The sequence below is a fragment of the Sceloporus undulatus genome, chromosome 2 (assembly GCF_019175285.1).
Source record: "Sceloporus undulatus isolate JIND9_A2432 ecotype Alabama chromosome 2, SceUnd_v1.1, whole genome shotgun sequence".
Lineage (NCBI taxonomy): Eukaryota > Metazoa > Chordata > Lepidosauria > Squamata > Phrynosomatidae > Sceloporus > Sceloporus undulatus.
Window position 1 is genome coordinate 143,216,150 of NC_056523.1, and position 22,590 is coordinate 143,238,739.

At 42.8% G+C, this 22,590-nt stretch overlaps 1 protein-coding gene across 2 annotated transcripts in view; it reads right to left on the reverse strand.

Moving 5' to 3' along the window:
• Positions 1-328: 328 nt before the first annotated feature.
• Positions 329-22,590, reverse strand: part of SLC16A3 (solute carrier family 16 member 3) — a 29,873-nt gene continuing 7,611 nt past the window's right edge. The window contains exons 1-5 of one of the 2 annotated variants that reach the window (XM_042454063.1): positions 20,766-20,909; positions 9,385-9,627; positions 7,339-7,482; positions 5,181-5,948; positions 329-3,335 (exon numbers count right to left, since the gene is read on the reverse strand). In XM_042454063.1, the coding sequence (XP_042309997.1) occupies positions 3,070-3,335; positions 5,181-5,948; positions 7,339-7,482; positions 9,385-9,607 (1,401 nt within the window). In that variant the 5' untranslated portion in view covers positions 9,608-9,627; positions 20,766-20,909 and the 3' untranslated portion in view covers positions 329-3,069. Of the gene's footprint in view, positions 3,336-5,180; positions 5,949-7,338; positions 7,483-9,384; positions 9,628-20,765; positions 20,910-22,590 lie in introns of those variants that run through there. The other variant, XM_042454062.1, reaches the window with a different exon arrangement.

Genomic DNA, 22,590 nt, shown 5'->3' on the forward strand with positions numbered 1-22,590 from the left:
ATATTGTTCTGCAGGACTGGAAGTCAATTTCATTCTGAGATAAAATAATCCAGAGTATAACACTAGCTAGAAGCATGTCATCTCCTGCTCCTGCCTAATTCAGAATACAGCCTTGCTAAACTCTATGGTAACCCACAGGAGTCAGCATAATGCAACGCCATTGTCTAACCATCTTATAACAAGACAAACAACAGACATTGCCTGAATTATGCAAATGATCTGAGAGAAAAGCAGCCTTTTCTGTGCTAACAGTGCACTCGGTTTGCAAATAAATTACCTTTGATGGATCCAGGAAAATACCGAGCCTATATATATTGCCAGTTCTGAAATAACTTGAGCATGGCTACCCAACATTCAGTTGTTACTCGACCAGTGAATGCTGAACATGTTGTTAAGGAATGCATTAATGAAATGACTTTGTGGAAGAGCCAGTTGAAAAAATCTGTCACTTGACCCCACTCTTTGGAATACTTAGCTGTTTCAGAGAAGCCACAGGCACAAATGCCCTTACCAGCTTTCCTAAAGCAGCTCGACTTGACCTAGGTACCATTTTTAATCAGTGCTCCAGGTCACCAGATGGGTATCTAATTTTGCTACTCAGAACAATAAATCCCTACTTGTAAGATAGGTTAACTCAAGTTTAGCTCTGTATCCTAATGTCTGAAAAGCTTTGTATTCCAAGCCAAGCTTGACTCAGTGTCTGTCATGTAGTCTTCTTCCTTGCTTTGGTCATATACCCCTACTACTAAAATGTGGGACAATGGAAGTTCCTGCCAAAGATAATATCAAATAAACATAGTCCCTCTTTGGTTAAACATTATGATAAAAAACCATCACAACTTCCTTTGTGTTTTCTACTTTCTCTCTTAACATCTAACTGAAGGCTGTTTTACAGCTGCCCAGGGAACAAGAATTTTGCATATGGAATCCGCTAAAGAGAAAATAATATTAGCTCAAGGTATTATGAGAGAAATTCAGAGGCCGACTTGCAAACTAGTGACAATTAACTTTCTAGTTCTTAGGGTTGGATACACATGCACACATGGGCCCACCAATCTGCTTCTGTCATCTCTTTCTATTAATTTATCATTACTACTGGCCTCAGACATGCAGAGCAAAATTGACATGGGGACAGAAGGGCCTTATCTTCCTCTTGGGACCTATTTGAGCGATGTTCATTTTCATCAGTCTACCTTATATCATCCCTGCAGCTCTTGCTTCTGCAGGGATACAGGGCAGGAGTGAACAATCTAAAGCCCCCCCCCCCATGTTTAATAAATGTTACTGAAGCCCATAAGTCATCCCCAGCCATTGGCCATGGAGGCTGAAACTGACCATAGTTGGGAGTCCAACAACATCTGGAAGGTTCAAGCCCATCCATCGCTTCTGGGAAGGATGGTAACAAGAGCAAGATAGAAGATAAGCCCTGCTCAGGTGTCCTTGCCTATGTTTTGAATCTGTACAACATGGGTACTGTATAGCAATGTGTTGTCAAGCACATCATGTTGTAGGCTAGGTGTTCCACTGTGGTGGTTACTTGGTCACACACACCTTTATCTACTTGTATTAAGGAATTTAAACATGTTATCCTCTGAAAATAATGGGGTCAGGTGCATGACTCAGAGCTTAGAAAAGTTAGTTTTCTTGACTGCAACTTCCAGTAATCCCCATATTGGTCATGGCCATACTGTCTGGGAAATTCTGTTAGTTGTAGTCTAAAACCAGAAAATGTTCAAGATAAACCTGCATATAAACTCTCTAGGCTCCCTTATTCTTTGTCAGGCCACTAAATACAGCGTGCTCCCAAATGTTGGCTTTTGCCATTTGATGACCTCAACATCATTTCACCTACAGAGTATCACAGAAAACAAGAGGACACCTGCATCCCACCCCCATCCCCAGTTTCTTTCTGAAGAAGAATAAGGATAGCAGAAAGCAAAAACTACCTTCTTCACCCTATGCATCTTCTATTACGCCTGTCTCATTTCATGATGGAGATGACAACTCCATTAATGTTTCACCATGATGAAATAATGGGGGCAGTGCACTATTTTGTAAAAATGTAATAGCACCTTTTTAATGAAGTATTTTTAATTCTGACTCCAAAGGTCTTTATCTGCTCACTCACTTGCCTCCAGTTTAATATAGAACTCACAGATGTTAGAGGCACATTACTAAAATGACTCTTTCCATTTCTTTTGGACTGGTTTCCTCTGTGGAAATAAAGCTGTGAAAGCCATGAAAGCAAGACACATTCTGAAGGGAATATATTTAAAGCAGAGGGTCAGTAATGAGGGTAAAGTAATCATCAAGCTTGCTCTGTTGGCCTCTTAGAACTACACATGACTTTCAGTTTGTTTTTACATAATTTGAGAACAACCATTGTAAGATGTCCCAGGAAGCATCACAGTGCCTTTCTTGGTATTTGTATATTTCCAGTAAAAATGACAATGAAAACAGAAAACAAAAATAGCATAAAAATACATTGAAAAACCAGAAGTTTTTGAAAATTGTATGTTATCAAAATTAGATTAGGGCTGAGCCAAATGATCTAAAGACATTTGGAAAAGATACGTTTTAAAACCTTTCTGGAGATGACCAAGTCCCTGAGATTTCTCCTTGCTAAGCCATTCCTCCTAAAGCAGACACAGACATGGAAGATACATTGAAGTGTACCACATATGCACACACACAAAACCAGACAATTATTTCATCTGTGTGACAGGAAAAGTTCATATATAATTCCTCTCAAGTTAAAATATTTTCATCCAAGTGAGCATTTTCTGGTGATGCATAGCGGGACCTCTACATGTGTTTAGAAGGCCATTTGTTTAGCTTGCAGTAGTAGTTACACCCAAGCAGTTTAATTTGAAAATCAATCCATTTTAAAGCTGGGAGAAAAGGTTTTCTAATAGGCCAGCTTCCAAAGAGTGATTTCATGAACTGGTTGGCCTCCAGTTCCCAAACAAGATGGCCCAGCCCTAAACTAGTCCTATTTCTAAAATAAATAACAGTGTTGAAATCATCTGAATTTTTTCCTAAATATTTTGACATTCATTCTTGTCACACTCACACACATGTTTCTGGGTTAGTTACAACTTGCCCATTTTTTTCATCTTTTAGAAAGCGTTCTACTTCAATAGAGTCCACCTTTCTGTCTCCAGGTTGTTTGTTTAGCTCCTCTCTTTCTGCTGCGTCTTCTTTTACTTGTGTTTCAGCTGGTCTTTTGATACAGCAGGCATTTCCTACAGCCAGCACCACAGATGAAGTAACAACTTCAGTGCCAGCCAGAATAAAAACGAACATATATTTGTGGGTTGCATCCAAGAGTTTGCCTGGAAGAGAAAATAAACATCTTCAAGACCATATTCAATCAAACTAATTTCTGCATTAGGGTTGACATAAACATATTTTAAAGAAATACTACTAGTCTGAAGATTCATTCTCAGCACATTTAGGAGGAGAAATGAGGTGAATTAACTTTCAGAAGAAGCCTGCCAGATATCCACATTATAAGCTCCTAGTGAAAGGTTTTATCTTTATAAAAATAGATTTTGTGAGGATGAAAAATAATGCTTTTTGTTAGAGAGAAAGAGATACACATTGTCAGATTTTTAATTGATCGCTGGTCTTTTATATTTGGTTACCTTATTCTCTTCCTCTCAGCTGAGAGAACAAAGGTGCTAATCATTTAAATAATTAACATCAATTTGAGATTAAAAATCTCTCAGAAACACAAGGCTGAATGTTCCAGAATCACACATATAACAAAAGTTCTAAACTGAAAGGTCTGGCAATTTTGGGAAAATTCAGGTATCTCTATGAATTCCATAATAAGGGACTTTTTAACTTGCAGCACATTGTGTGAAATACTATTTCTTCACTGCCCACACCCTGTTTACATTCTTTGGCTTCTGCTCCTTATTCTCTTTCTGAACCTGTTTTTGCTCTTGCAGACTTGAGGGGAAGGGGTAATTTTTTGTTTCTTGTTGTTGCTTCTTTCTTCCCTCTTCTTCATACAGGTTGTTCAGAACATTAGGTGAGCCCTGTGGGATCAGACCACAGCTCTACTAAGTACAGCACTCTGTCTGTGGCTGGTTAGGTGCCTCTGGAAAGCTGACAGGCAGGACCTAAGCCCAGCAGCAACACTCTCCCATTTGGGGTTCCCCAGAAAATGGTATTCAATCCTGGAAGTAGAATATAGCCATTAGAAATAGTAGCCACCAACAGCTTTAATCTCATCCACTTTATCTACTATCCTTTTAAAACACTCCAAGTTGGCAGCCATCACTAGAGCTAGCACTGCTTAAAGAAATACAGGAGATGTGAGAAATAGGGGCAGAACATGAAAGTTACAGTATTTAAACAATACTCTATTTGTTGTTAAAACTTTTTAATGTAATCATTTGTGGCCAGAATCCTCTATTGCGGTGTATATTATGTAACTTTACATATATTTAGCTATGTAGCAGAGCCACCAAGAAACTCTGTTAGAAAATGGAAAATGTGTATAATGGAACACCAGCAAGAGTATCCTGATGTACACAGGCATTCCCTAACCAATGTCCTAATGCACATCAGGACCAATGTGCATCAGTCCAGTTGTGCATTGGTTCCACTGTGCATGTCACTTTGTTGCCTGCCCTTTGTAGTAGCATAACTTGTTTGTTTATGACCTCAGACTATTGTAATTTGATCTTCGCATCTCCTGCCCCTGATATATGTAATTGTATTGATTCCTGTTCCCTTGTAGTGATGTTTTTAACTTTGTACTGTGATGTTTTAACCTTTGTAAGCCACCTTGATCATATTTATGGAAAGGCGGGGTATAAATAAAAATTATTATTAAAAATTATTATTATTATAACAGCACCTTTATTGGATACAGAAGTTACAGAGCTGCCTAGTTCTAATTCTGATAGACAGAAGTTCACTTATAAAAATATAAGACCCCAGGAGAATTCTGGCCCATTTTTTTAAAGCAATATTTTGATTTTATTTATATTGTGGGCTAGGCAGGCTATAAAGACAATGAGTGCGTAGGTAGCCTCAAAACAGAAGCTGTCCTCCATCTCCTCAAAATATCATAGATAGCCTCTGATGGTAATTCTCATCACCTTTCTACCGCTCATAAAATGCCGTCATTGCCAAACAGTTAGAAAATTAGATGAAACATATACCTGCTGAAGGTGGTCCAACTAGAACAGCCAATGCTTCACACAGGAGAACCAAGCCAATGGCACTGGAAAACTTCTGTGTACCAACAATCGCCATGAGAACTTCAAACTGAAGAGCACCAACCATTCCGTAGGAAATGCCAAAGAAAATGCAGAAGACGACCAGACCGCCATAGTTGTAGGACATGGATCCCATAAGATCAGTAAAACCATTAAAGAACATGGCAAAACTGAAGAGGTAGACACAGCGGGGCCTAACCCACTGCAAGCCAGCCACTATGCCGCAAATTGGCCGAGCAAATATATCTATGAATCCAAGAATGGTCAAAAGGAAAGCTGATTTGGTGTCCTCGTACTTCAGATCCTTAGCATAGCTCACCACAAACACAGGGGGCACAAACAAACCCAGCACCATGATGGATGCAGCTACTGTATAGATGAGGAAACCACGATCCCTAAAAACACTGAAGTCCAGTAGCTTTTTCTTAGGTTGTTTTTCAGCTACCCCTTTGGAAGCTTCGGGTTTTTTAGGCGCATCCAAAGGTCTCATCAGAGCTCCACAAACACAGCAGTTCAAGAGCAATCCTCCCAAGATGAGGAATCCCCCTCGCCATCCATACATAGGCTGCAGCACCTGCCCCAAGGGTGAGAGAGCACAAAGAAACACGGGGCTTCCAGCTGCAGCCAAACCATTAGCCAAAGGCCGTTTCACACTGAAGTAGCGGTTGAGCATGATGAGTGATGGCTGGAAATTGAGTGCCAGGCCCAATCCTGAAAAAGAACAAGTGTTACAGTTTAAACCACAGGAGACAATACAAAACAAGCCACTTGCTCAATAATGCAAGACACAAAAATTGCCCTTGATGGCATTCAACATTGCTATCTATGGCCCTGTTACATCAGCAGTTCACTGTGGGAAGCATCTCTGGTCCATACCTATGCAAAGAGAGTCATGGAGCAACTGAGTTCAAGTTACATCTGCATTCTGGGGAGAAACTGGAATCTGCAGTTAAAAGGTTACTCTTTTAAACCCCACCAAGTTGGAAAAAGATAACAAAAAGGTCCTAAGTCAGAGAAACCTTCTGCTTCCCAGAAGAAGAAAAAATACCACAGTAATTACAGTCATACCTGAAAGACTAATTTGATTTCATTTTTAACTTCCACGTTCTTTTATTTAAAGTATTTCCAAACAATACTATGTGGCATATCACTCATTTAGCAGCCATAGCAGTGGTTACAGGAACTAAAACTAGGAGTGACATTATACTGGCTGCTGTGTGTTATGTGCCAACAAGTCAATTTTGACTCCTAGCAACCCTATAAATCAGTGATTTCTGAACGATCTTTACCACCCATCTCAGGTCTCACATACTCAAAGCTAAGACTTCCTTTACTGAAGAAGTCATTTACTGCTACCTGAAGATAGTTGCAAGGAGTAGCAGTACGCCTCACTAAACTGACAAAGGAACAAGGCACAGTTACTATTACTTAACTGCAGGGAAAAGGAAGTGACAGGGCAGCTGTGCTGATAGAGCGGAGTAAGGCAGCAGACTGAAGCTGTTATGAAAGGGTAGGGACAAGTTAATTATCTGATTTGTTATTATTGTGTTTTTACTATCAGAAATAGAAAGAGGAGCTGTAGAGTTTCTTGCCTCTCCTGCAAGGAGAATGAACATGAAAGGATTGTTTTCAAAAATTAGGGAAAGTGGAAAGTATTGTGAATGTCACTACTTGACACAAGTATGTTTTATATGCCTTGTAAAATATGTATGTGTGTATGTTCCTTCAAATCATCTATCAGCTTATGGCAACCCCATGAATTTTATAGGGTTTTCTTAAGCAAGGAAAGTTTTGCCAGCTCCTTCCTCTGATCCTGCTTAGCTTCCAAGATCAGATGGGATCTGGTGCCTTTAGGCTATTTAGGCAATATCAGAATTCCATGACAGGATCAGTTATTTTCTGCACAGAAATGTCCACATACATATAAAATTGGTACATCAAGAGAAAGCCTATAAGGCTATAACACATGGAGTATTTTCCCTCTGAAAATATAGCTTGACTTACCCCTGCTTATATGCCATTGCAACATGAATCATTACTGAATTTAAGAGCTAGTATCCTTTCTGACTGATTCTTTCCAAACACGTTCACTAAGACTTACCAGTAATGACACCGGCAGTAAGATAGACCTGAATCATATTAGTAGAGAAGGAAGCCAAGATCATTCCAGCTGATGCAAAGAGGCCTCCGACTAGCATAACAGGACGACATCCAAACCGATTGACACACATACTGCACAGGGGACCTGAGCAAAAAGACACAATAATTTAGAGATTTGTTTCTGTAACTGCCTTAAACAAGAATTAATATCTATCATTTCAATTTTGTATTTCTTCAATTGATCTTTGTTAAAACTGGAAGTTTCAAGTCAATGGTATGCTATAAAGACTCTATTTAAAACATTTGTTTTCATCTTACACAAGCTAGTGTTTACCCATTATCTGACTGTGTCAATGAAACTCACTGTAGTTGAGTCTGTATAGGACTTCTCTGTATTTTTATCAGATTCACTAAAGTTGAGCTGACTGAATCTAGAAAACCCTGGAGTAGAAATGTTTTCTGATCTTTTGATATGGAGATATGGGTCGTAACATCCTAAAACAGGGTTGAGGAACCTAAGACCCTCCAGATTACTTCCATCAACCTTTATAATTGATTAGGCTGGCTACAGCTAATGGGAATTAAGAGTCCATCGCCATCTGGAGGGCCACAGTTCCACAAACTTGTCCCTTTAAGTGGTTTTCAGCATATTCTCTTCTGGTTGGAACTTGCCTCTGGGTTTACAACAGTTTCATCTGGAAAATCAGATCAGAACAGTGGCCAAAGGTGCTTTTAATGGGATCATTCTCACTGAACAGGACCTTTACGAAATCTAACAAGTAGCATAGATGCTTTAGTCATGTTAGATCTAGAGGCCTGTAACACAGTCTACAAAGGCTGCCCTTAATGACTATCCAGAAGTCTCAGCTGATGCCAGCTGCAACAGTTCAGCCCATGATGGATGAGTTGTCAAGAGCACATTAACTAGTATTTGCACTGGCTTTCCATTACTTTCTGTGCACAAGTGGAAGTTACTGATTATGAACTGTAAATCTTTTAATGGTTTGGACACCTCGGGCATTACATACCTCACCAAACATCATCTCTGTCTTTGTCCATCATGGCCTACAAAAGCAAAGCCAAAACGTATAGAGAAGATTTTTTGGTGGCTGATCCACCCCATACTTGTGGAACTCCCTTCCTCTAGACCACAGGTGGGAAACCTATGGCCTACCATTCCCATCATGCCTCACTACCAGCCAAGCTATAGGAAGTTTTAGCCAGGCTCATGAGGACTTGGTTGTAGCTCCCCCCCCTTTATGGTGATGCTAACGATAGATGGGGGAACTACAACCAAGTCCTCATGAGCCTGGCTAAAACTTCCTTCAGCTTGGCTGGTGGTGAGGCATGATGGGAATGGTAGTTCATCACAACCTGAAGGGCCATAGGTTCCCCATCCTTGCTCTAGACCACAATTATGCCAGAATGTCACTGACTATCAATATCATTCACTTTTAGAGAAAAAGGTGAGTGGGTGTGTGAGGAAGGAGGAGAAGAGATGACGACAAGATGAAGGTAAGGGAAGGGAGGAGATAGAAGGAAAGAAAAAGGGAGAGGAAGGGAGAAGCCAGAAGGTAAGCGAGTGGTGGATATACTCTTATTCATTATCACTAGATTCCATATTTTCTATGACTTGATAAAATTGGTAAAAAAACAAATGTTGGTACTTTTGCCAACAGTATGCTTCCAAGTCTTAATGTACTGTATGACTATTGTTCTTGTTATCTACACTACAGCTTCATTGTTCTGCTTTGAACCATCATACCACCCTGGAAATATCTATCTTGCATTATTTTAGGAGAAAAGTAATATCAGGCCAGGTTAATATTTGCATGAGAGGCCATCAGGAAATACCAGAGATCATCAGGTGGGGCTAAGAAAAAAAATCCTACCTGAAAACTCAATAGTGCTGAAACCAGCTAGAGTTTATAATACTTGGCTAGATAGACAAGTGAGCTTAATCAGCATAAGGCAGCTTTCTGTGTTCCTATGTCCCCTTCTCATTTCTTCAAACAGTCAACTTATGTACCAAAGAAAAATGGCTTACCTGTTCCATAAAGCATGGCCAATAGAATGGAGGATATCCATGCTGTGTCGCTATAGCCAACATTGAATTCCCGGATAAGCTCCTTGAAAAAGACGCTCATGGCCTTTGGGAAGGCATAGGAGAATCCAGTGATGACAAAGCACCCAAAGAGAACAGCCCAGCCCCAGCCACCATCTGGGGCTTTAACTCCAGCTGGACCATCATCAACCACCACAGCTCCCATGACGAAACTTTACAGGGTTCCTAAGACATGATAACAACAATAAAGAGTGGTTATTTAATCCATAGATAATAGAACAAATAATTGATTCAAGACTTTATTACACAGTGAAAAATTGTACTAGTACAGTAGACTCTAAATAACATGCTTTATCACATGAGGTAATCATCCATGTCATAGTATTTCCAATTTTTATGTATAGTTGTGGAAGCTGGACAATGAAGAAAGCTGACAAGAAAAAACATGTACTCATTGTTTCACAGATACCTTCAACCAATAAAAAGACAAATGAATGGGTCAAAGAGCAAATCAGGCTTGAATTCTCACTAGAAGTTAACATGACTAAACTGAGGCTGTTGTTCTGTGCACATATCAAGACATGACCTGACTCTCTGAAAATGACAATATTGCTTGCTAAAGTAGGAAAAGAGAAAGACTGAACTGTGGATAGATTGATTCAATTAAGGAAGCTGCAAGACCTAAGCAGGGCAGCTGATGACTGGGCTGTTGAAGGTCTCTCAGTCATAGGTTTACCATAATCCAAAGGTGACTTGACAGCAAATAATGGAAATGCATGCAAGGGAAGGGTACCTGTTGTCTGTTTGAGGAGGCAGAGCTGGATTTCTACCATAATTTTAATTAATTATATAGCTGTGATTCTTTCAGAGTAGAAAAGGACAGAAAGAACAATCCCTGTTGAGCAAGATTTGCATAAATTGTAACAAAGATTACAGAATAAGGAAAGAGACAGTGATGCAAGATATGTTAGGGCACAGCTTTTTTAAAGACTATCTTCTCAGTGATAAATAATACAAGTGGATACTTGTACATCCAATTTATTTTCATGTGGTCTATGTGTCAGAGTTATCTTCTGATCTACAGATAAACAGATGTGCAAATATGCAAAATGTGTGTGGATATACTGTAACTAGAGATGGTTAGTAGTTTTGTTGATATCTTCTCCAAATTAAATAATAATAATTTTACACACACACACACACACACACACACACACACACACACACCCTGTTAAATAAGAGTACTTCTGATAAAGAATCTGCTCAAAGGCCCTCTGTACCCATTGTTCCTGTTCTCTGCTGTAAAATTTTAACCCTCTCTTTTGAATGATCATATCACCCTGAATACCCTAAATCTTACCTGATTTAGGAAGCCAAGTACTATCAGATCTAGCAAATACTTGCATGAGAGACCAAAGAAGAAAAAAATCCTGCTTGTAACCCTGGAGAATGCACTCAAATCTTCATCACTAATGGCAAAATCATTGACAGTCCCCAGATTGTGCTCAATGACAACACAGTTGTTTTGCCTGCAGACGGTCTGTTGTTTCAGTCCTGGCATTCCTCTTTAAAGGACCAGATTCTACCCCTTTTTTTGCTAGAAACCCTGAAAATCTGGTCCCGGTCAGTTTGCACAATACTGGACTAGATGGACAGAGGCTGATGTGGCATAAGACAGGTTTCTGCACGTTCATGTCCCTGCATGTATCCCATCAAGAAACAAAAGCACTAAAAACACTTATTTATAGGGCTGTGATGGTAGATTTTGAAAGACAGATGCTCATCATGACAAGCTACATAAACTCCCAAATGGTATCCGAAAGTTCAAACAGTTTTGTCAAGCCACATAAATCAACCAATTCTGATATGTTTCATCATAGCGAACAGATTTTTTTTTTTATTTTTTTGCATACCTAACAGATCTTACTCGCCCATTGCATACCAAGTTTCCACTACAACTGGAATAGTTCCCAACCATATTGTTGTTGGGAAAGTCCACAACCATCTCACCCAATTATCCAGCTACTGTGAGGGTTATAGCTAAACTCAGAGTGAAAAGGGAAGCTAGGTCATCGTGCCAGAGCACATAATAATCCTTGCTAATAAAATAAATAAAAATACTGCACTTGGACCCTGCAAGCCCTGGCTCCCTTTCCCTCTTGCTATTGTGATAATACGTCTATTGCCAAGTGGTAACTGTTTCTCATGAAATGGTAACAAACACTGTGGATATTACAATGTGCAATTTTAATTTCTTGCTTCACTTCTGTCATATGTCTTCTGAATGATCCGAATATGAATTCAGACATGGAGCCAACACTGTGTCTAGGTGGCTGAGGTCTGAATACATGGCAATTTAGAGCACTTTCTGTGACATTTAGACCCAGCACTGCACAGCTTAGAAGAAAGAATTTCACCTTCAAAGTCCAGAAATAAACCTGGCAGAACCTACCACAGCAGATCTATTGCATGAAGCTGCTCTTTCAGAGGAAAGCATTCAAAGGGTTTTCTTTCATCATCTCTTGATGCCTGCTAGAGGAGTTTCAGTTGCAGTAAAAAGCTGCCTGAACTACACACAGACCATGAAATAAACATAAAAGCAACAGTTTGTATAGAAAATCCAAAGGACAGTACCACTAATTCCACATTCCCAAGGAAACATTGGACATTTATCTCTTTAACAAAAGAACAACAACAACATACACATACTGCAAAGCAAAAACCACTTTTGAAATTCAGAGGCCTTTGGAAAGTAGATTTAAAAAGGCATGGGTTGTTTAAAAAAAATCCTTCCAGACCTGCTTCGGAATCCCTAAATTGCCTCTTGGATTCCAGCCAAAGAGTAACCTGTCCCTAAAACAATGGAGGGATTGACCTCTACATTTTTATAAATACAGTAGGCCGTTGTTATCCGCTGGGGTTTCAGGGCCCCCCGTGGATAATAAAATCTGTGGATGCTCAAGTCCCATTAAATACAATGGCATAGTAAAATGGTATCCCTTATATTAAATGTAAAATCAAAGTTTGCTATCTGGAATTTAAACCTTTTGGAATATTTTCAAGCTGTGGATGATTGAATCTGTGGATAAAAAATCCATGGATAAGGAGGGCTGACTGTACTGGGAGTTGTATTGTCGTTACATGTAAGGGCTTGCTTGCTTACATTTCCAGTTGCAGCAAGAACATAACTTATCTTTTTCCACATCCTTCAGATTCTTACCCAATTTACAAAGAAAAACATCTTCCTGCTCTCACTGAATGATGTGTCATTTCCTATATACTATGCTTGTAAAACCTGTCCTCAGAGTTCTTGCTAGTGAATTTACAGTAAAGGTTATCTGAGGTCCATCCCTCTACAACCCAAAACATTATACTCATGCAACTTTGATCTGCAAAATGACCAAGCAGGCAGACATATTGTTAAATCAATGCTTAACGCTAATCAGAAATATGTATTTACTCTTATAAAAGAAAATTAGTTTTGCATCATCATTTGCAGTCACATGAAGCTGAACAATGCAAGTATTAACTAACAAATTTCTAAATCCACTGTCTTGAGCTCTTGCTTTTGTTATGAGAAGCCGTTTGAAATAGGAGCACACTTTTCCTAGAAAGAAACCAGTGGCTTTCTCACACATAGGCCTCATTCCCACTACAGAATAAACAGGTTTTTGAGTCAAATCAATGAAGTGATTTAATGCCGAATAGACATTCACACTATTCGAGCAGCGATTGAACCTTACCCGTTTCAATTTAATCCACTTCGCGTTCACATTCATCAATGAATCAGTTCAACATGGAGTTGCATCACAGGGCTGACTGTGCCACAGGGAACCGATTCAGATCTGCAGCTCATTCACATTAGCGCTGAATTGATTCATTGCAAAAGACACAGGTAATTCAGCAGATCCAGAAGAAGCACTTTAAACGGGTTTAGCGCTGAGGCCCCCTTCACAAACCACATCAGGGAATCGGCACAAGTGTGAACAAGGGCCATTTAAACCAGTTCAGATCTGCTTGCAAACTGGTTTATTATGTAGTGGGAATGAGGCCACAGTCTGCCTGGCAGTTAAACTGTTGGGCAATTCATTGCTACAGTATGTTGCTCATGGAATCTAGTCCAAAGCACTCCCCACCGTGATCTTAACAAGAGTAGTTTGCATGAGCTGCAAGAGGGAATAAACTTATCATCTGATATGGACTGATATTCTCCATGGAAAGCAGATCTGTATCTATATCTGTATCTAAATAGATACAACCCCTAGACAGCTTTATTAAAGATAAACAAAGACTGTTGGTTCCCACACAGCATGGCAACCTTCTACCAGGAGACCTTTATAAAAATTTCTTCTTCTCAAACAGGGCCATTTTATTGGAAGAGATAAGCCATTCAGTTCCCATGGAAACTTGTAACCATCCATGCATACACCTATCTCAGCCAGCTGTCCATTCCTATCCTGCAGCCATTCTGCCTCACTGTAATTCAGTTAGAAACCCCACTACTAGAGTGTTCACTATGTACATAGCAGATGCTGTACCTTTAACATTCATCACATCTTCAGTTATGGTGCAGTTGGCAGGGTACATGGCCCCTGTCCTTTTTCAGAACATGGTACAAAAACAAAACAAAAAAACCATCTGGAATGCCTCACAATTCCCAACCAAGTTTATAACCTTTAGAGAGTTAAACAGGCTGAATCCAGGATACCTCAGGGGATAGATACATAAGAGAAGTCATGAGCGGAGACACTGCTTTTAGTACCCAGACATTCAGATGTGAGGCTGGGGAGTACTGGGTGCAGAGCCTCCTCAGTCCTAACCTTGCTCCCTATTTAGTTTTGCCTGACTTGTTTTCAGCACTTTTAGGGAAAATATTAAAGGCCTTTTATGTTAGGGAACACTGAGGTGCTCTATGCTAGTTGTATCCAGATAACTCAAGCTACTCTTATTGATAGTTATGACTGTTTTGTTTTTAGAGCTAATATATGTTGTAGCATAGCAGTTAGAGGTGTTATGGGCCACCTTGATGAAGGTTCTTGTATCAGCCAGAGGTGTGAAATATAAATTTGAAAGGAGGTGGCAAGATGGAGGCAGAGTGGCACATAGAGAAATGTTCCACTGGCATCAAATACATCCTCTGGATTACTGCTCTTTTTCTGCTCTCATCCTTATCCTTTTTTTTATAAAGACTCCCATTAAAGGTCCCTTCTGTATTCAGTCTACTTTGCTTCCTTTCAAAGTTGACATTTTAAAATGTAAAACATTCCTTATTTCCCCAACACCACTTTCATAGTCAGCTCATTCTTCCTTTAACTCATTTACCTTCAAACTTCCCCCCTCTTTCTCTTCTATTCCCCTCTCTATTCACCTCTTTCCAATGAGTACCCTCTGTGCTTGATAAAAGCAGGAATTATTTCCCAAATTCCTGCAATCTGGCAGCAATCTCTCTTTCCATACCTCTTCCCCATTTAAATTAAAAAAAAACCTTTCACCTCAAATCAACTTGTTTGCTCTCTCTCTGCTACATACTTTCTTACCTAAAGCCACTCATTATATGAGCAAGTGAGTTAATCTGAGTAATATAGGATCTAATTAAACATATTAAAACTTCATCATTAAATGAAATGTAAATTCCCTTGTGGGCATTTGGGGAAGAACACTGACGCCATTTTGCAATGAAGGCTAACTCTGCTGCTAAGAGAATTTAATTGAAGAAAAAAAAATTTTTTTTAAGTATCAACATGTGGCCCTTGATTTTGCCCAAAACTAAAACTATGTTTTTTCTGATGTCCCTTGTTGCTCCCCATTCAGAGTCTGTCATACTAAGTACTTAACAGCAAACATAAGAGGCAAACTTTGGATGAGCAGCACAACTGTATGGTATGTGGCTCCAGTTCTTACTGAGCAAAGATAATCTAAACCCCCACTGGGATTTGGAACCAGAGGTGATGTTCACAGTTCTCCCCAGTGCCTTCCATGGAAGAAACAGTTTCTGCCATCAGACTGAAGGATTGTACATTTAGGAAGAACCAAAGAGAGATTTTTCCAAACCATGTGGAAGAGCACAGCCACTTTTACACAAAGACGTATATGACAGCCAGAATAGTATAGTGGTTTGAGCACTGGACAATGATCTGGAGATAAAGTTCGATTCCCCACTTGAGCATAAAAATCCCCACTGGGTGACCTTAGGCAAGTCACACTCTCTTAGCCTCAGCGGACAGAAATGGCAAACCACCTCTGAAGAAACTTGCCAAGAAAACCCTATAATAGTGGTCACCATAAATCAGAAATGACTTGGCAGCACACAACAATAATATAAAGAGATGATTTCCATAATTCCTCACCAAGTCTAGAGCTTGCAAAAATTATTTTTGTGGATAAAATTCCCAGCTGGAGGATTCTGGAAGCTGTAGAGTAAGACCCCCCTTATCTGTGGGTTGGCTTTCGCAATCCAAAAATACAGGCAAAATACAGGATTCACTAGCAAGAAAACAGAAGTGTTTGTGGGCATCTCTTGGTCCTCCAGTGCAATACTATGGTATGCCTGGGGCAGATGTTGTGAGGAAGTGACAAGAGGAAAGTTGGAGCAGATCAGTTCCCCCACACTTCGTGGGGCAGCCGATGAGGATGGGGTACTCCTCCCAGCCACAGGAAGTGTTGTTTCCAACCATAGTCCAAAATATAATAAAAATATAGGGTTCAGTACTATCCATGGTTTCAGTCATCCAAAAGATGTCTGTGTGTCTTGGAATGTATCCTTCATGTTTAAGGAGATCTTACTATAATCTAGAAAAAACAATTATTCCAAGACATGACTAAATTCAATACCTTTACTGTTGGAATGTCTATTACACAGTACAATTTAAAAAATAAAGTAGAACTAAAAATTCCATTGTTGCTGTTGTTAACTGCCCTCAAACTGGCCCTGACTCATGGCAACACTGTGGATGAGACATCTCCAAGACTCCCTATCCTCCACTGTTCTGTAAATTCAGGCCTGTGACCTCCCTGCTTGAGTCTACCCATCTGGCATGTGGTCTTCCTCTCTTTCTACAGCCTTCGACCTTTACTCACATTCTTGTCTTTTCTAGTGAGTCATGCCTTCTCATGATGTGGCCTAAATAGGACAGCTTCAGTTTGATCATCTTGGCTTCCAGGGAGAGTTCAGGCTTGACCTGTTAAAGGACCCATTTTTTTGTCTTTTTGGCTGTCAACGTTATCCTCAGCACTCTTCTCCAGCACCACATCTCAAATGAGTTCATATTCTTTGTTGGCTTTCTTCACTGTCCATTTCTCACATCCACACATGGTGATAGGAAATATAATGTCTTGGATGATTCTAGCTTTTGTGCTCGGTTGTATATCTGAAATTCCATAGGGGTTTCTAAATCCCACTGAGATCCATGGAACTTCCTTGAGGCAAACATACAGAGAGTACAGGCCCACTGTAAAATGCTGGGAATGGAGTGTGAGAGGCATCGTTTATTTTCCCCTATTCTACCTGTCTGCCATAGAATTTGGACAGCAGCACTTTTTCTCTCCCTCCACTGTACAGGCTACTGCCCAAGGTCACCAAAAGAGCATTACCATCCAGCAGAAATTTAAACCCACATCCCTCAACAAGTCCGGCATTCAATCAACAATCCCACACTGATCTCTCCTTTTTATTTTGTGGAGCTGTGGTATCATTATGCAATGAGGCAGTGACAGCGATCATTTAAAAGCAAGAAAGGTTATGTAAGCCCTGTGTTCTCTAGTGACCAGTATGTTACTGGCACGAAAGAAAAGTCCAATAATAGGAACAACAGGCAGGAGCCATTTTAAAATGTTATTACTCTACTTCTGGTTCTGCTGCATAGAAGAGTGTTAGAAGTCATGAAAGGTGACATGAATGAGGAGTGGAGCAAGCACTATACAGCTGCCAGACCAGGGTATACAAAATGCCCACATGATTAAAGTGGGGCTGGATCAGGAAAGCCAGCATGGTATAGTGCTTTGAGTACTGCATGACAACTCCAGAGACCAGGGTTTGATTCCTGCTCAGCCATGGAAACCCAGTTGGTGACCTTGGGCAAACCACATGTTCTCAGCTTCAGGAGAAGGCAATGGCACATCTCCTCTGAACAAAGCTTCCCAAGAAAACCCAGTGAAAGTTTTGCCTTAGAGGTGCCATAAGTTGGGAAGACTTGAAGGCACACAACATATTGACATCAGGAGCCAGCACAACCCATTGGAAAACGTGGTAGTGCAGGGTTGCCAGGGTGAAAACTGGAGACGGCTCCTGTCCAGTGTGATTTAGAGCACAGGGGGGGATTTTAACAGGTGTTGCTTGTTACCTGGTTGCTTGGAAAGAAGCCTGTTTACATTTCCTCTTCTACACAACCCTGAAGAGTACAGGAGCCCTCTCCAGTTTTCACTGGCAACATCAACACTTGCTAAATGGGAAGGCAGTTGAAAAAGAGGAAGAAGGCACATTACAGGTGAATACCCTCACAAACCATAAGGTTGTGAGGTCAATACCAGCGAAAGCTTGACTCAGGCTTGCATCCTTCTGAGGAGGTGGCTAAAAGGAGTACCCAGCTTGTTGGGGGCAATTAGCGCACACTTTGTAAAGTGCTGAGGGGGTGCTTAGGTGCACTGATAAGCGGCATAGAAATGTATTTGCTCTTGCTCTAGAGTCGATCAAAGAAGCCTTTGCAAGAAGACCTGAGCAGAGGGGTGCCTCGGAAGCCTCTCATCCATCCCGAGAACAGGTGCCGGCTGGAGGGAAAGTAGCAAGACAAAAAAGATCCAGAAGTGGGGGAGTTGTGGAGTGGCCGACCATCCTCCTTTTCCAGGGCATGTCCTCCATTTCGATCAGGAGGGATCCCAAAAGGCCCTCCTTTCTGAGCAGGAATGGAACTATTCACAGATGAGTGTTTTTAGCTTGGATGGTGTGGCGTCTTCCCTCCTTTTCTGGAATGCCCCCCACTCTTGCCCCCTTTGCCCTTGGAGGTCAGCCTGGCTGGGGCTGGTAGTGCCCTTGGGCCAAGCAAGGCGGCAGGCTCTCTGCTGCTCTCTTGCACCAAGGCGGAGGAGGAGGAGGAGGATCCGGCGCCTGCTTCCCAGGGGCTGGGGGGGGGGTCTTCCAAGAAGGCAGGCTTCCTTCCTCACTTCCTCCCTGGGCAAGCGCCAGCCCCAGAAGCCGGAGCACGCGGGGACGCCTCTCGCAGGCAGACGTGGAGGACGTGACCAGAGGAGGAGGAGGGCTTTCCCCGCCCAGGCCCCAGCCCTCCTCCTCCTCCTGCTGCTGGGAAGGGCACCCGGCGGACAGGCAGGGAGGAAGGGGAAAGGAAGACACGTGGCCTCACCTGGAAAGCTCTCTGGGGCAGCATCCTCACTGGGGGAATCATCATCCATGGCTCAAGGCTATGGGGCATTCTGGGAAGTGGCGTTGCCCTCTTTAGCTTTGGAGGGGGCCGCGGGCAAGAGTTTGGGCAGATTTGGGGGTTTAAAACCCTTTCCAACACCATCCCCGCCGCCTTCATTTCTGAGGAGCGTTGGAAAGTCTGCTCTTCGTTCAGGCTGGTAGAACTCCAAGGCATCGCCGTGTTAGTAGTCTCTGGGATCAGTATGCAGAGAGAGAGCTGAAGGAGAGAGCTTTCCTGGGCTTCCATGCCAGCAAATGCACCTGAGGAAGGAGCCTTGCGGTCAGTCTCCGAGGCTGGGGCTGGCCCAGGGGCTGAGTGCCTCCCGGCTGGGCTTGTCCGGAAGGGCTTGGCCCTTGCCCCCCTCCTCCTCCTCCTCCTCGGAGGCCGAGAGGGGGACTCCAGACGAGCCCCAGTCCAGGACTCGGGGCCCTGGGGGTCCCAAGGCAAGCTAGGGCCTCCGGGAGCTGGCCTCCTCAGGCCCTCCTCTGGCCCCTTCTCGCCCAACGGCTGAAGGGAGAGAAAGAAGCCGTCCTCTCCTTCCATTCCTCCGCCAGGGACAGAAACCCAGGGAATCCCTCCCTTCTCTGGGTCTGAAGAAAGCACGACCCTCCCAACGTAAAGGGGGGCTTCTTGGGGGTGCTCAAGGTGGAGGGCCTTCTGGACCCCCCCCCCGCTCCCGGGCAGAAGGCTGGGAAGGGAGGACGCCTGCTCAGCCTGGCCTCCCTCCCTCCCTTTCCTTCCCACCCAGAACCAGCAGGGCCCCAAGCAAGGCACCTCGGAATGGAGGACGCCCCAGACTAAATGGAGGGCAGGCCCAAACCCACAGCCCTCCTCCCGATGTCGACGAAGGCCCTGCTCGAGCCTGGGCAGCTCCAAAGGCACAGGCATCAACCACTCACGCTTCTTGGCGGCGCCCAGGGCTTGGGGGATCCTCCCGGGGAGAGGCCGGCTTTGGAGGACGGTCCGGGGAAAGGAGGGCGCCTTGGCCCGGCCCGCGCTTCGCCCAAAGGGACGCCGTTCCATGGAACCCGGCGAGAAACGGGACCCAAACTGCCGCCCGGCGCCGGGTTCTTTCGAACCGCGGAGCCTCAGGCGGTGAATGGGGGACTTGGAGGCTCAGCGGCATCCGCACTGGAGACATGACCCGGTTGGGTTCCGCTGTAACTCTCTGTCTGGCTCAAGGCTATGGAACTCTGGGAGTTTGTTGTGGTACCAAACCGGGTTATGTCTCCAGGGTGATGCATCCCGAGAAGGATAAATTTCTCCTGTTGTTGATAGAACAGCTTTAAGGACTCCCTAAGTCGGAAGCGACTTGAAGGCACACAACAACAACAACAACAACAACCACCGTGACTAGAAAACACCAAGGACCCCCCCCCCCAGAGCCTGGATGAAGAGCAGACTTTGAAACACTCCTGAAAATGGTGGTGATGGGAAAGACTTGAAGGCAGAGTTCTTTCCCCCATCTAGTCTTTCCAAGAGATGATTTTCAACTGTTTTCAGTTCTTATTGCAAGTTTTAAAAAATTGTGAGCCGCCTTGGGCCCTTCCTGGGAGAAAGGCGGCGCATGCAAATGAAATCAAGCCATCACTTAAAGCAACTTCCTCCATTTTCCTTCGCTTCTTCCCGGGAAAAGGTGGCCAAAACATCACCTTTTAAAGCACTGACTCACACCAACCTCATAGTCATACACCTCAGAGTTAAAAAGCAGAAAGCATCAGTAGCATCCTCTCTCTCTCTCTCTCTCTCTCACACACACACACACACAACCCCCCCCCCACACACACACACACTGGTTCTAGTTTGGCGCCTTCCCCAGAGTTGGCCCAAACTTGGTGGTTGCAATGAACGCCTCGGCCACCTGCAAAAAGAAAGAAAGATGCCCTGGCCTCCCCAATTGCCACCTCCAAAGATGTCCTCTTCCCAGAGAAGCGCATGGAGCAGCCTTACCTCTGCCAAAGGCAGCCTCCAGAAGTGTGTTGCCTTAGAAACTGAGCCAGGAACAAGGAAGGAGGGACGAGGCATCCGAGGGAAGCTTGACTCACTCCTCAAGGCTGGGCATCATCCCCATCTTCTCTCCCCAGACAATGGAACCCAGAAGACACCACCTGACCCAGGCCCAGGCCTCCTGCCTCCAGAAAAGGAAGTCAGCTCTCTCTGCCCTCCCTCCCCCCCTCCCTCCCTCCCCAAGGAGGGGAGCAAGAAGAAGAAGAGGGGGAGCATGCAAAGCAGCCGGGGGAACAAGGGAAAGGGGGGAAACACGCGCACACACCAAACCTCTTTTCCTCTTCCTGGCCTGGCAGCATACCATCAGGAAACGGAGGCTATTTATTTTGTAAGAGTGCACCCTTGGTTATGGTTGCTACTGCTAGAGCCAGCCTCCTTCGTGGTCAAGGTCTTTGTCTAATATGCTGCAACCCAGGGTTCGAATCCTGGCTCAGCCATGGAAACCCACACAAACCACACTCTCTCAGCCTCAAAGGATGGCAACAGCAAACCCCTCCTCGGCCTCATTGCAAGATAATACTACGCCTGCCTTAGAATCATAGAATCGTTGGAAGAGATCACAAGGGCCATCTAGTCCAACCCCCTGCCATGCAGGAACTCTCCATCAAAGCATCCCTGACAGATGGCCATCCAGCCTCTGTTTAAAGACCTCCAGGGAAGGAGACTCCACTACACTCCGAGGGAGTGTGTTCCACTGTTGAACAGCCCTTACTGTCAGGATATTCCTCCTAATGTTGAGGTGGAATCTCTTTTCCTGTAGCTTGTATCCATTATTCCAGGTCCTGTTCTCTGGAGCAGCAGAAAACAAGCTTGCTCCCTCCTCTATGGCATCCCTTCAAATATTTAAACAGGGCTATCATATCACCTCTTAACATTGCTTGGCCAAAGGGGATGTGCCAAAGCCAGGGTGACCTTGTGGCAAAGGAGGAGGACTGGGCACCGCAGGAGTGGAGGCCATTTGAGAAAAGTAGGGAGGACAGGACACAATAAAAGCTAAAAGGACTCATCTGTAAATAGTTCAATTCGTTACATAGGTTCGCCTTCAGATTGCATAAAGAGCGACATGATTCCCACCACTGATGTTGAATGAAAGAGAAGGAGGGGAAACTGTGGATGAGAGTAAAGAGGCTAATTCTTTTCCAGAATTAAGAAGCATTATTTCTTAGGAGTACCGTTCCTGAAATCACTTAGCCAGGATGTAACCTCTATTCTTCGACTACAATGTTCATGAATTTTTGTGACATTTGGGATCCCTTCTAAGTTTAATTTTGAATTTAATATTGGACTGTCTTGAGTGTCCCACCCTACACTTTAAACATTTCAACTAGATGAGATATTTTTCTTGCCTTCCACAAAGGAAATCTCAGAGATTTAATTAGGACAGTTTGAGAAAAAGGTGTAGCTTGGAAATGAACAAATTGCCTGATCCAGATGGCTTTCTTACAGAATTCTATATATTTAATGTAGATTTGAAATCAATTATACTTCCCAATTTTTGGATTTTTAAATTACACTAATTCATAAGGCCAGCAAGAAGCCAACCGACTTATATCACCTGATATTTCTTTGCAAATTAAGATTTTACCACCTTATTTTCTGATGGATTAAGCAAATTAAAAAAGTCAAATACATCACAATCAAGTTTGTAACTAGGTACATGTGTTCATAGAATCAGAAAATCTTTAAGTTGGCAGGACTACAAAGTCCAACACCATACAGGAATACACAACTGAACTACTCCTAAAAGATAATAGAATCATAGAGTTGG